Genomic DNA, 12,762 nt, shown 5'->3' with positions numbered 1-12,762 from the left:
TTGGGGAAGATGAAACAGAAAGCCTTATAAATATGATTGCCTGGCAAAAGATTTTGAGAATATAGAAACTATAAGTGAGATTGAAATGAAAGCAAGCTTTGAGATACCTCAGCTACTGAACCACTGGAAAACAATGGTGTGGCCAGCTGAGGTGATCCCCTTTTGATGGAACAACACCCTCTGCTTGCAGACAGGCCCAAGGGTCAGAGCAGAGCCTGCCAGCTTGGCAGAAGGGGCCCAAAGAGGAGTTTTTAGGGTTTAAAATGTAACACAGTGTGGCAATGTAATGAACCTTATAGGCTGTATGTAAATGCTATAGGATTTGTATATTGTACAATTTGTATATTGTACTATTAGTTAGTGAGAATCAGAATATCCAACACAGAAGATTTTTTGTATTGTAAAGAGAACCTCGACCTCTTACCCTCATATCCTCTTTTACTCTCTCTCTCATCCTCTTTACTGCTCTGAGCTGTGGCTGGCAGCTCCCAGCAGGGCCCTGCACCCAGGCCCTTTGCAATAAACCCCAAGTTCCACGTCCTGGCTGCAGAGCTCTCCCGTCTCTGTTCGTCCCCACCGTCCCACACTCCTACACCCACAGCCAGGGGATCTCTGGGAATTTACTGCACAAAGATTTCACCCCCAGCCCCTGTGCCCAGCCCCACTCACGAGCCTCCTCAGTCCTTCTCTTCTCAGAGGGGCTGCTGGGCTCCCCGATGCCGATGAGGTTGGCAGCCACCACCCTGAACTCGTACTCCACCCAGGGGTTCAGCCCCACCACCGTGGCCGTGAACGTCCTGCCGTCGATGACCTCTGGAACTGGGGTGAAAGGAAATTAAATATTAAAATACTGCTGGCAAAAAGGCACAGGGAAATCTCATTTCCTTAGAGGTGAGGGCTTAACGTAAGTAGCAAAAACAATTGATGAATTTTCTCTCGTCTCTCTAACATTTTGCCGACTGCAAAGAAGTGAACTCGTCCTCCACCCAGGGGTTCAGCCCCACCACCGTGGCTGTGAATGTCCTGCCAGCAATGATCTCTGGAACTGGGCTGCAAGGACATTAAACGTCAATATTAAAACACTGCTGGGAAAAGGCACAGGGGAATCTCATTTCCTTAGAGGCGAGGGCTTAGCGTAAGTACAAAGAAGGATTGGTAAATTTTCTCTAATCTTTCTAACATTTTGCCAACTGTAAAGAAGTGAAAGAGGCAGCATTAAACTCCTGTGCTTTTTTTAGCTCAGAAATTCCTGCAATTAAAGAGTTTCTCCAAAATTGCCACAGTTTGGAAACAAAGTGTCATGACAACAGGTTTGGAGAGTCTTTATTTTTCTCTTTTTGAAACACACTGTTGTCTCTGTTTAATGGTTACTGGAACAAAATTAACCTCTGACGGAATGAGCAATCACATCATGGGATTTTTCCCTCTATCAGGAAAATAATTCTCCTTAAAGACAAGCTGGATGACACTGTTTGTCCCTGAGGGATGTCTTTATAGACCACAATTACTGTTGTATATCTTCAGCATGGCAACAAGAGATAGGAATTCATTCTGTTTTCCCTTAAACATTCATGAGAAAAATGAGTGAGTAATGGCACTGACTGCACCTTAAATCTTTGGGTTGCCAAACCTGAAACTACTTAATAAGAGCAGTGCTCTGAAGTCAGGGAAATTGCTTTTCACACCAGGGGCCAGAGCTGGCCAAAGCAGCCCTGGCTGGGTGCTGAGGTGTTACATAGAGGTAAAAATCTTATAAAAGAAAGGCCTTGTAAATCAGGCCTTACTACTTCAGCTGAGCTAATAGCTAGCCTGATAAGTTCCTGTGAGAAACCTGGCAGTTTTCATAAGAATAGAATCCTGTAACACTGAAAATTTACTTATTCCCTTATGAAAGAAATTATGAAAATGGAAATCAGTTTACATAACAATCTATTCTTATGAAAGAATAGAAGAACAAAAAAAAAAATAGAAATAGAAATAATGTATTCTTGTGAAATTTACACCTATAAAAATTAAAAGTCTATCCTGTGAGAAACAAAAAAAAAGGATAAACCATCTAAAAAGAGAGAAGTCTGATAAACACGTACCCTAACCATTACCAACCAATAAACTGAGTTTCAAGAGATCATTAGCCAATCAGATTCAAACACACCACCTAATATGAACTAAATAAATAAAAATCCAGCTATCCTCTGTTGTGTTGTTGGGAGGGTCCCCAGGACGAGGTGAGAGATGAGGATCTGACTTCAAGTCAGAAGGCTGATCTATTATATTATGATATTATGTTATATTATATTAAAAGAAATGCTATACTAAAACTATACTAGAGAAATAGGATACATCAGAAGGCCAGACAAGAAAGAATAATAAAACCTGTGACTGACTCAGAGAGTCTGGCACAGCTGGACTGGGATTGGCCATTGATTAAAAACAATTCACATGGAACCAATCAAAGCTGCACCTGTTGGTCAGCAACCTCCAGACCACATTCCAAGCAATCAGATAATTATTGTATTCTTTATAATTATTGTTATAATGATTGCTTATATTAATATTGTTATAATAATTGCTTCTAATTATTGATATTATTAATAACTGTTGTTTACATTTCTTTTCTGAGGCTTCTCAGGAGAAAATTCCTGGCGAAGGGATTTTTCAGGAAACGTCATGGTGACAATCCTCCTCCCCCAGGCAGCAGCATGCTGTCCCTCCCTGCAGCCCCCGGGGTGGGTTCCCCCCCGGGTGGGTTCCCCTGTAGCCCCTGGGGTGGGTTCCCCCCCGGGGTGGGTTCCCCTGCAGCCCCTGGGGTGGGTTCCCCCCTGGCTGGGTTCCCCTGCAGCCCCTGGGGTGGGTTCTCCCCTGGGTGGGTTCCCCCCTGGGGTGGGTTCTCCTGCAGCCCCTGGGGTGGGTTCCCCCCGGGTGGGTTCCCCTGCAGCCCCTAGGGTGGGTTCCCCCCCGGGTGGGTTCCCCCCGGGTGGGTTCCCCTGCAGCCCCTAGGGTGGGTTCCCCTGCAGCCCCTAGGGTGGGTTCTCCTGCAGCCCCTGGGGTGGGTTCCCCCCCGGGTGGGTTCCCCTGCAGCCCCTGGGGTGGGTTCCCCCCCGGGTGGGTTCCCCTGTAGCCCCTGGGGTGGGTTCCCCCCCGGGTGGGTTCCCCTGCAGCCCCTGGGGTGGGTTTGCCCCAGGTGTGTCCCCCCAGGCTGCCTTACCTGTGCTCACTGCCTGCCAGCCCACCGAGAAGGGCGTGCGTGCCTGCACCACGTACATGGTGATGGGGCTGTGGTTGTCTGCCCCCGGCCTCCAGGACAGCTGGGCCGTGCTGTCTGTCACCTCCTCGATGGTCACGGCCTCGGGGGGGCCTGGGGGACCTGGGGGTGCAGGAGAATTGAGTGACTGGAGGAGGAAGAGCTGGGTTCACCTTCCCGAGTGACTGGAGGAGGAAGAGCTGGGTTCGCTGTCCCCTCCTGTCTCAGAATCTCAGCTGGTCAGAGTGACTCTGAGATTGTACAAACTTCTTTTTTCCCAGCCTGGCCATCAAAGAAGGAGTCAGGATTTTTCTGTTCTTGTTCTCAAGGTTGTTTATTATTTCTTATTTATAACGTTCTTTCTCTGACCTGCCAAGGTCTGTCTGGCAGGTCGGGTTGAGGCACACTGGTGTTATCTTTTATACTAAAAACTACATGTACATTATTTACCATAACTTCCCAATACCTATCACCTATGTTAGACAGGGAGCTTCTACTCTAAACCAATCTAAAAGTGCCACCATCACCCAGAACATGGAGGCTAGGAAGAAAGAAGAAGGACAGGGCACACCCAAATTCCTCCATCTTGGGACCCCGAGCCCCCATTCTAAAAGTCTCAAAAATCTATTTTTCATCCTGTGACAAACTAACTATTATTCTACCTAAATCCTACAACACCACCAACAACAGTAGCAAAATTCAAATACCTCTTACAATCAGGTCTGCAGCAGCTGAGAGCTTGTCCACACTTGTTTGCACCATGCAGACGTATTTCCCCGCGTGCTTCAGCTGGATGCTCCTGATCATCAAATCACCAGCTGAATCCTGCTGATAAAGTAGGGAAAAGTGGTTACAATTACTTTTTAACGAGCCCTAAACATCACTATCACATGAAGGACACGGTGACTAATGGGTTTGCTTGATGCTGGCTGATGAAAACATCAGCAGTACGAGCCATGGTCTGTTGAAAGGATGGGAGTCTGCCTGGAGGGTAGGAGAGGGAGCATCCCTAAAATTCTGGCTCCTCCAAGGAGCAGGGCTGGGGGCTCTTAAGCACTTTCCCCATTAAAACAACATGACAGTGGAGGACAGGTTCACTCTGATTGCTCCTTCTTCTCTCTGGATATCCAATTTTTACCCTCTGTGCCATCCAGAGGCCCAGGTTGTGTCTCCACCTCTCCTGCAAGGGAAGCCCAGCCCAAATTTCCAAATTTGGAGATAGCAGCAGTAGTTTTATGGCTGTGTGTCCCAGCCAGCATTTTGATTGCCCAGGACTTTTGTGCTAAAAATCACAAGAGCAGCACTCTCTGAGGAAATCTTGCAGCACACACCAGCAGTAATTTGTTTTCCAAACGCCGAGTGCACGTCTGATTAACTGTTGAATACAACTAATTAGGTTTCTGGATGTAGTGGATGCTGAGAACCTCTCTCAGTTTCTCTCCAGACACAAAACATTTGATACATTGGAAATCTCAGGGAAGCCTCGTGGTTGTGGCCTTTGGACTGAGGAATATTAATAAAGTTTATAATTTCAGCTCTGTGGGCCACAACAGGAGCAGTCACCCCAAAAAGCCATGGCTGCTGCTGTGAGCCCTGTGCATCAGTCTGTGAGTTCATCTTTTAATGATTTTTCTTTTTAAGGGATAAGAGCAAGGCTTGGAAATTGTATCTCCATTTCCTTTCAGCATTACATTTCACTCCTGACAAATGCAAACACGAGCTGTCACCATGCCTGAGACCTGTTGCTCTCTGAAACCTCCCTCAGAGCAACATGCAAAACCCTTCCCAGTTTTCTACCTCTGCTGAAAATTTTCCATTTCTTCCCTCCTTTTTCTTGCTGCCTTCATCCAATTCCTTCTGTTAGCAACCTTTTCTGCATGACCCACCTTGTCAGATTTGATACTTACCCCTCCAACCCTTTCAAAGTGGTCCCCATCTTTCTCAAAGTCTATCAGGTGCCCATTGAACGACCAGGTGAACACAATGTCCAGGGAGTGGTCGTGGGACACCTGGCAGGGCAGGACAATGCTTTCTCCAACTGTGACATCCATGCTGAAAGGGGACACCATGACCCGGGTTGGATCTACAAACAACAAAGAAAGGGGGGGGAAAAAAGGATTATTCTTGTTCTCCTGAGGAGCAGAGACATTGTAGGGCTGAGAGAGATCCTAAGCAGTGATCCCTGAGGAAGGTCCTTAAATCAACAAGTGAATTATTCCATCTTTGGGTTTATCCTTTCTCTAGTTGTTGGATTAAAACACTTAATAAATCCTCCAGAGTCCCCTTCCAGCCACCATCCTGATGAAGAAGGAGAAGAGAAAAGGCTGGAAAAGAGTGCAGCAGATCTGAAAGGCTCGATTAAAACTTTTTATCAGAGATTCTCTTACTTGAATCTTCTCACTTCAAAGAGTTGTTTCACACTTACATTGCTCACCATGGTTGTCAAAAAGCTGTTCTGTCATTCCTAAATTAAATGTAAAATCACCAAAACTGGAATCAAAAGGTTGTATTAAAACCTGGAGCTGTTAATCTGGCCATACCTGGGAAGGCAAAGATCAGGCTGAGATTATTGTTATTACATTTCCTGACAACTGGCCACGCTCTGAGGGGTGGCTCCACATCTCACAGCCTTTCCTTGGGCCCCCACAAAGAATAAAGGTAAATCTGACACCACCAGAGCCTCCCACAGCATGGAACCCACACTCTGATGTGGTGTCAGACAGGGGCATTTCAGGGTCTGCAGCAGAAGGGGGGGTCCAAACCAGGACATTTCCAAAGGGGAGCCCCAGAGCTGGCAGGGTCTGTGTCAAACACAGGCAGCAGCTCCACCCTGGTTCAGGACTAATCCCCTTCTCACAGCTGCAGCTCCACAGCTCCTCCAGCACTGCTTTAATTGTCCATTTTTCACCCCAGTGTGAGGGGTGGTGGCACAGAGAGATGAGCCATGACACATTATGCAGACTCCTGCTCCTCATCTGTGCCCGTGAATTCCCTCTGCTCCTAAAGTTAACATTTCTCTTCCATTTCTGTTGACATAAAATGCAGCAATTTTTTCTACAGGGCCTCAGAGGAAATGAAAAGGAGAAAAACATATTGCTTAACAATGAGACCAAAAGTCTGAAAATCATACAGAGATAGATACTTTTGCTTATTCCAAAAAACTACTCTGCACAGCTGCCATGCTAAAATAATACCAGCATTATTCAATCTCTGGTACATGACACCAAAATCTCAACAACTTCTTCCTGAGCCTATTGCCCAACTGCTTAATTCTCTGCTAAAATAATAAAGATACAGCAGCACAGATATGGACTGGGCAGAACTGCTCACGGAAATCCAGGGGATGCAAAGCTGTTCCTGGATTTTCAGCCTTATCAAAAGTCTGCAGGAGGCGGTGAGAAAGATTTTGTTGCTGTCTAGAGAGATTTCAGATCAAGTCCTCAGGGACTTGGCTGTGTTATCTTGGCCAAGTTTAATTTGTCTGTATTTTGTGTTCACTTCTGACCAAGCAGAGGAGCTCTTAGAACAACTGTTATGGCACTTAATTAATCAGTGAATTAATACATTAAACTCAGGTGTTTATAAACATGAAAGGAATGAAGAATATCAAGGCTAGAAATATATAGATATATAATTTCTATATAATTTCTATATCTATATATAATATATAATATATAGAAGATATAATTGTAATGAATTTTAGAATATAGAATAGATACTAGAATATAGAATTCTGGTAATTTGTATTCCAGAATTCTATACACTTACATTTGTAGAATATATTAGATATAAATATTAATTAAATATAATTAAATGTTCTTTATGGAATTTTTATATTCTAGAATATAGTTAGAATATTATAGGTTCATATAGTTAGAATATTATATAGCTTTATATAAACCAGTAATAGAGAGTATAGAATAGAAACAGAAATATTAAAATATAATAGAATTCTAAGAGTTATATAAATTATATCCAGAAATGGGTGTTTGCTGGAGGCCAAGGCAGCTCAGCACAGCTCCTGTAGAAGCTGTGGCTGCCTGGTGCTTCCAAAAACGCCTGCAGGTTTCAGGGAATCCTGGAATCATTCAGGTTACAAAAGATCTTTTAAGGTCACCAAGTCCAGCCATTCCTCACTACTCTCCCCTGTCCCCAGGTGCCACATGCACACATCAGTTAAATCCCTCCGGGCAGCTTCTGGAGGAACCTTTCCATGGGCAATTCCTGCTGCCATCCATCCTGAGCCCGGCCTGGAGCATCCCTGGGCTGGCAGGAGCGCAGCTGGATGTGACACTGGCAGGGACAGGCTGTAGGTGTCACTGAAGGCTCGGCAGCAGCAGAGCTCCTTCCCTGCCTGCCTTCCACACCAGCACTCTCGAGGATGCTCTCTGTGGGACGGAGGCGGCACTTCCCAGTTTTCCATGGTTTTTCCAGCGGCTCGGAGCAGTTCCTGGGGGCTGGAGCAAACCCTGCTGGCCACAGCAGCGGCTCTGGGTGCCCAGCCCTCCCTGCTGGGGGGCACCAAGGTCACCCCAGCTCCTGTCACCTCCTTCAGTCCCACCTGAAATCCCGATTTTCCTGCCTCACCTCCCTCGGCTCCCCCCGCGCAGTGCCAGAACTCGGGGTCTGAATCCATCATTCATGGATTTGGTTTATCCTACAAGAGACTTTAACCAAGTTTAATTTCTTCTTTAGAAAAAAGGGACCCGAGCATCACTTCCCATCTGTGGGAAGGCTGTGATTGCTTCCCTTCTCTCCTTTATCAGCTGCCCATCATCAGCCACGAGTGCATCTCCTGATGCTTTTGGGATGCTGGGATGCATTTTGGGATGCATTTCCAGCTGCATCCCCATAGGCTGCAGGACCAAGGGTAAGGCCTGGGGGTCACAGTGAGCCAATCTGTGAGGGAACCACCCCAATGGATGGGGTGTCCATGGGGAGGGAGGATTTGTTTAGGGAAGGCAGCTCTGCTTGTGTCACATCCATCTGCAGATCTGCAGGACGTGACACGGGCTGCAGTGGCAGCACACGAGTGACACAAACCTCAGCAGGGGCTGACACTCACAGATAATGCTTTTTTTCCCTTAAAAAAATAGGTCAGAGCAGCTTTGGAATGAGGCCAGGCACGGTGTCACCGACTGTGTGCCAGAATTCTGTCACAGCAGAATTCCCACTGACCAGAGGGGTTTTCCCAGACCAGGTGGACTCAGAATCCCATTCCCAGTTTGGCTCAGCCCCAGGGCTGGGTGAGCCACTCCAGGGGATGGATCCAGCCCAGCCCTGCAGGTGAGGATATCCAGTGGCAGGTGAGGATATCCAATAACTGGTGAGGATACCTGAGTGCAGGTGAGGATATCCAGTTGCAGATGAGTATATCCAATTACAGGTCAGGATATCCAATGGCAGGTGAGGATATCCAGTTGCAAGTGAGGATTAGATAAGCAAAAGAGGAGGAAGAGTGCCAAATGAAGAGGAAGGTTGCTCCAGTGTGGGCACAGACTTGGAGTAATTGGGAATAAAATGAGTTTTCCTCCTCACTTTCTGTCTGACCTTGAGCAAGTCATTAAAAGTCTCTGCTGCCTTATTTGCCCAGCTTATAAAATAAAATAGATCAGACCTTCATTAGAAACAGTTGCAGGTGAGGATATCCAAGTGCAGGTGAGGATATCCAGATGCAGGTGAGGATATCCAGTATCAGGTAAGGATATCCAGTATCAGGTAAGGATATCCAGTTTCAGGTGAGGATATCCAAGTGCAGGTGAGGATATCCAGTATCAGGTAAGGATATCCAGTTTCAGGTGAGGATATCCAAGTGCAGGTGAGGATATCCAGTTTCAGGTAAGGATATCCAGTTTCAGGTAAGGATGTAAGGATATCCAGTTTCAGGTAAGGATTCCCAACGAGTGCTGAGCAGACAGTGGGACCTGCAGTGCCAGCCTGGCTGCTGGAGGAGCACAGAGTGTCAGACTCCAATAAAAGGCTGAACTGGAACATGCTCAGGAGATGCAGCTCCTGTTGTTAAATTGGTGCAATTGAGCATTCAGAGGCAGATTAAACAGAGAAGGGATAATGTCAGCATTTCCAAGGCTGGCTGCAGCTAATACCTAAATGCTTATTGAGACATCTATCCCAGCACACAGGAGGAGGTCGAAGGAGAAGGAACAGAAGGGAATACTTGGGTATTGACAAATTTATCCAGAATAAAAACCCTGAAGAAGTCAAAACTCCCTTCCACAGCCCCCAAATCAGCAGTTCTCTCAGACTGTCCTACTTCTAAAGGAAATTTTCCAAAGACTTACTCCTTCCTTTCTTCTTCCAGCCCTGCCTTCATTCCATGCTGCTGAGAAGTGAATGGGAATGTTGTACAAGATCCTACAGAATCATGGCATAATTAAGGTTGTAAAAGGCTCCAAGCTCATTAAACTGATCATATTCCAAACTTCAGCCTGCTCTGAGGTCTGCAGCACCTGCCCCTCTCCCATTTCCTCTTTTGCCTGAGCAGGGAAGGTCTGTTGGAAATACTCCTGACTGCTGATATTCCTTGTGAGGACCTGGGCAGGTAAGCAGCAGTTTCCAGTTTGATTAACCAGCTAATTACCTAATTCTCTCAGATTAGTGTTACAGTGTTAAAGATCCAGATATATTTCTCCTTATCTGCACAAACCATTTCCTGCATTTCCTGTACAAGATTTTAAGATGTGTTTTTCTTGTAGATGAACTCTAACTCAAGCATTTGGGACTCATTTTCCTTTTTTTTTTTTTTTTTTTTTGAATACCAGCACGTTCACCAATTCCATTTTGGCTTTTATCAGCAGGAGTTAATAAATGCATCTCAGATCAATGTCCTCTATTTGCAATGACATTTTACATTATTGTATTGATTCCAAGGCAAATCATGTCTGGAGATAATAAAAATCAATCCTGGGGGATGTGGTTTCTATGAGCAACCAAAGAATCAAAGTCCAATACATGAAAATACTCAAATTTGCTCTATTTTTTTTTTCTTTCTGTTTGTGATTGAAATACTTATCCAGGACCATAAAGCCAAAAGCCTCTGAGACCTGACTGGTGAAACTTCTGGGAGCTTTGAGTGCTCTGTCATCAGAGAGAGGAAAAGCGTGCAGGAGAGAGGGAAATACACCTCTGAATTAAAGAGATTAAAACCCAGTGAATGACTGAACACAGAGGAATTAGCAGAGCAAATTACAGCTGAATGGACTGAGTACTTCATGGGGCATGGCCAAAATTGAGATGAAAAAGAAATGGGGAAAAGGTTAAGTATTTACAGTATCTGGCCTTTAGAATATCCCACCTGTGAGCTGTGATGAGTCACACAGATGCTTTCAGGAACAGGCACTTGGCTTTTATGCCAATTTATCCCTTTTTTCCCTGCAATCAGCTATTACACACATTCTTAACAGAAGATTCTGCAGCATTTCCACCCTCTGGTGTGTACTATGGCAGTTCAGCCTATAAAATATAATCCTATTAAAAGCAGACACTATCAGGTTTGAAAAGGGACTTTAGGCCTGGGACTAAAGTCACTTAGCTCCGATTTTAGAAACATTTGTGATTAGTGATTAGAGCTTTCCATGGCATCAGGCAGCGCTGATGTCTGCAGTGAGCCATGGCCCTGTGTTCAGCAGGGATTAGGGAAGGCAGGGATGGAACATCTGACCTTTCCTGGGAGGGCACACCCTCAGTTCAGCAGCACGCTGGGCTGAGCTGGGCCTTGAGGACATGCTCAGATTGCTCTGCTGGAGGAGGATCCTTACCTTGTTTGGCTGAAATCTCCCCCCAGCAGTGTGGGGACATGGGATTATTTTAGATTTTAGCTGGGAGCCTGAGCCCCTTGGTCAGGAGTTTCCTGTGAGGAGGGAAAGTTGTCGTAAGAGGAGACGTTGGCTGTGGCTGCCTGTGATCTGTCCCTTCCAAGAGCAGCAGTTTCCTCCTCAGCTCCACTGAGGAGCTTCCCACAGGTGGAAAACTCTCCAAGGCTGATGGCAGAGGCTCCCTGGCAGGATTGGGTGCCCCCAGTGCCCAGAAGGGATGGGCAGCCAGTCAGGGGATTGCATTCTGCACACCCCACCTGCATTTCTGGGTGGCTGGATAATAAATGAAGGTTGTTTAAATCTGAAAACACATTGAGAGTAGAACTGAACAGGGGGAGATGCTGGGGAGGAATGTGCCATTAGAGCAAATTCAAAGACAAAACATCTGAAAATACATCCACTCCAGTGAGAGTGCAGGGAGCGAGGAGAGGCCCCAGCACTCCACTTTAACCTCCATTCTACCCAGTGCAATGCAATCTGATCAAATCAAGCTCTCTCCATACAATTGTCACAAAGCAAATCACATGTAATGGGCTCTGGAGATGACAATCAAATCTGTCACTCAGGCAAATTTGTTCTTGCTCTTTGCAGCAGGATGCAACAGAGCCTGATTACACCAGGAACCTCAAACATCCTCCTGCAGCTCTGCAGACTAAAATAAAACCCACTCCACTCCAGAGCTGCCTCCAGTGAGAGCTCTGTGTGTGACAAATGACCCAGGTGCTGGTGACAATCCTTGTGGATAACCTGGGGAATTCAAGGTGTCACCTTTTGTGGGCCATTGATTGGGACGAGCTGATATCTGTCTTTTCAAGTGTGGAATAATCTACTGTCATTGCAGAAATGATGAGCAGCTCACAGAGAAGGTTAATCAGATACAGCAGAAATCACAGCTAATCTGAGATAAATTGCAAGTCACTCGGGGATCAGGCACTGCTCTCCTTGTACCACAAACCAGGGGAATTGTGCAGGTGGAATTCCCTGGAGCCCATGGACACGGTGCCCAACAACATTTTGCCCCTTGGAACAGCTCACCCTCTGGAGTTGGCTCTTTTATGGTGTTTTTACGGGGTTTTAATAGTGATGATCATAAATCAAAAATTTCAGGAGGCAGCAGAGCAGCAAAAATACAACCTGCAGGCACTCAAAGTGCAGAATCACAGAGTGGCTGCCACAGTCCTTGCATTCCATTCCACATGAATTCCGTGCCTCTTACCCACCCTCCTCCCCAGCACCAAGATGTTTGGAATTAGCTGCTGTGCCAGAATAAATCCCAAATTGAGAGTCATAAGGAGCAGATGCCTCTTGAGATGTCAAACTTAGGGAGCAGCCAGAAAATCCCTGGCTGGACTTTCCAGCTCCCCAGTGAATGATCTCCAGCTTAACCATCCTTAATGTCACCCAGATCAAGGCTTGGCTATGTCATCCCTGCCTTGGGATAAGCCAGGCTTGGTGTCCAGGACATTCATCTTCCCACCTGCCATTGTGGAAAGGGAGCTGGAGGGGAGCACCTGAAAACAGGGCAAGTTTTGCTATTTTTCTACTCTTTTTCTTTTTACTATTCCCTTTTAACTCCTGGCAAATACACATTATCAAAAGTACCTACAAGGTACAGTCAAACACAGCACAACAGCTGCAAAGCTCAGGATGTTCCAAGGAGCTGGGCCAGGCACAGAAAGCAGAAGCAGG

The 12,762-nt window shown here is 46.1% G+C and overlaps 1 protein-coding gene across 1 annotated transcript in view; it reads right to left on the bottom strand.

Annotated features, from left to right (window-relative positions):
- LOC118691564 (contactin-4) overlaps positions 1 to 12,762 on the bottom strand; it is a 274,696-nt gene that overhangs the window by 10,152 nt on the left and 251,782 nt on the right. The window contains 4 exon segments of the mRNA XM_036390793.2: positions 670 to 819; positions 3,206 to 3,364; positions 3,949 to 4,066; positions 5,149 to 5,324. Coding sequence (XP_036246686.1) covers positions 670 to 819; positions 3,206 to 3,364; positions 3,949 to 4,066; positions 5,149 to 5,324 — 603 coding nt within the window.

The sequence above is a fragment of the Molothrus ater genome, chromosome 11 (genome assembly GCF_012460135.2).
Source record: "Molothrus ater isolate BHLD 08-10-18 breed brown headed cowbird chromosome 11, BPBGC_Mater_1.1, whole genome shotgun sequence".
NCBI classification, from domain to species: domain Eukaryota; kingdom Metazoa; phylum Chordata; class Aves; order Passeriformes; family Icteridae; genus Molothrus; species Molothrus ater.
The sequence above is the reverse complement of the archived record's forward strand: the minus strand, read 5'-3'. Positions and strand labels throughout refer to the sequence as shown.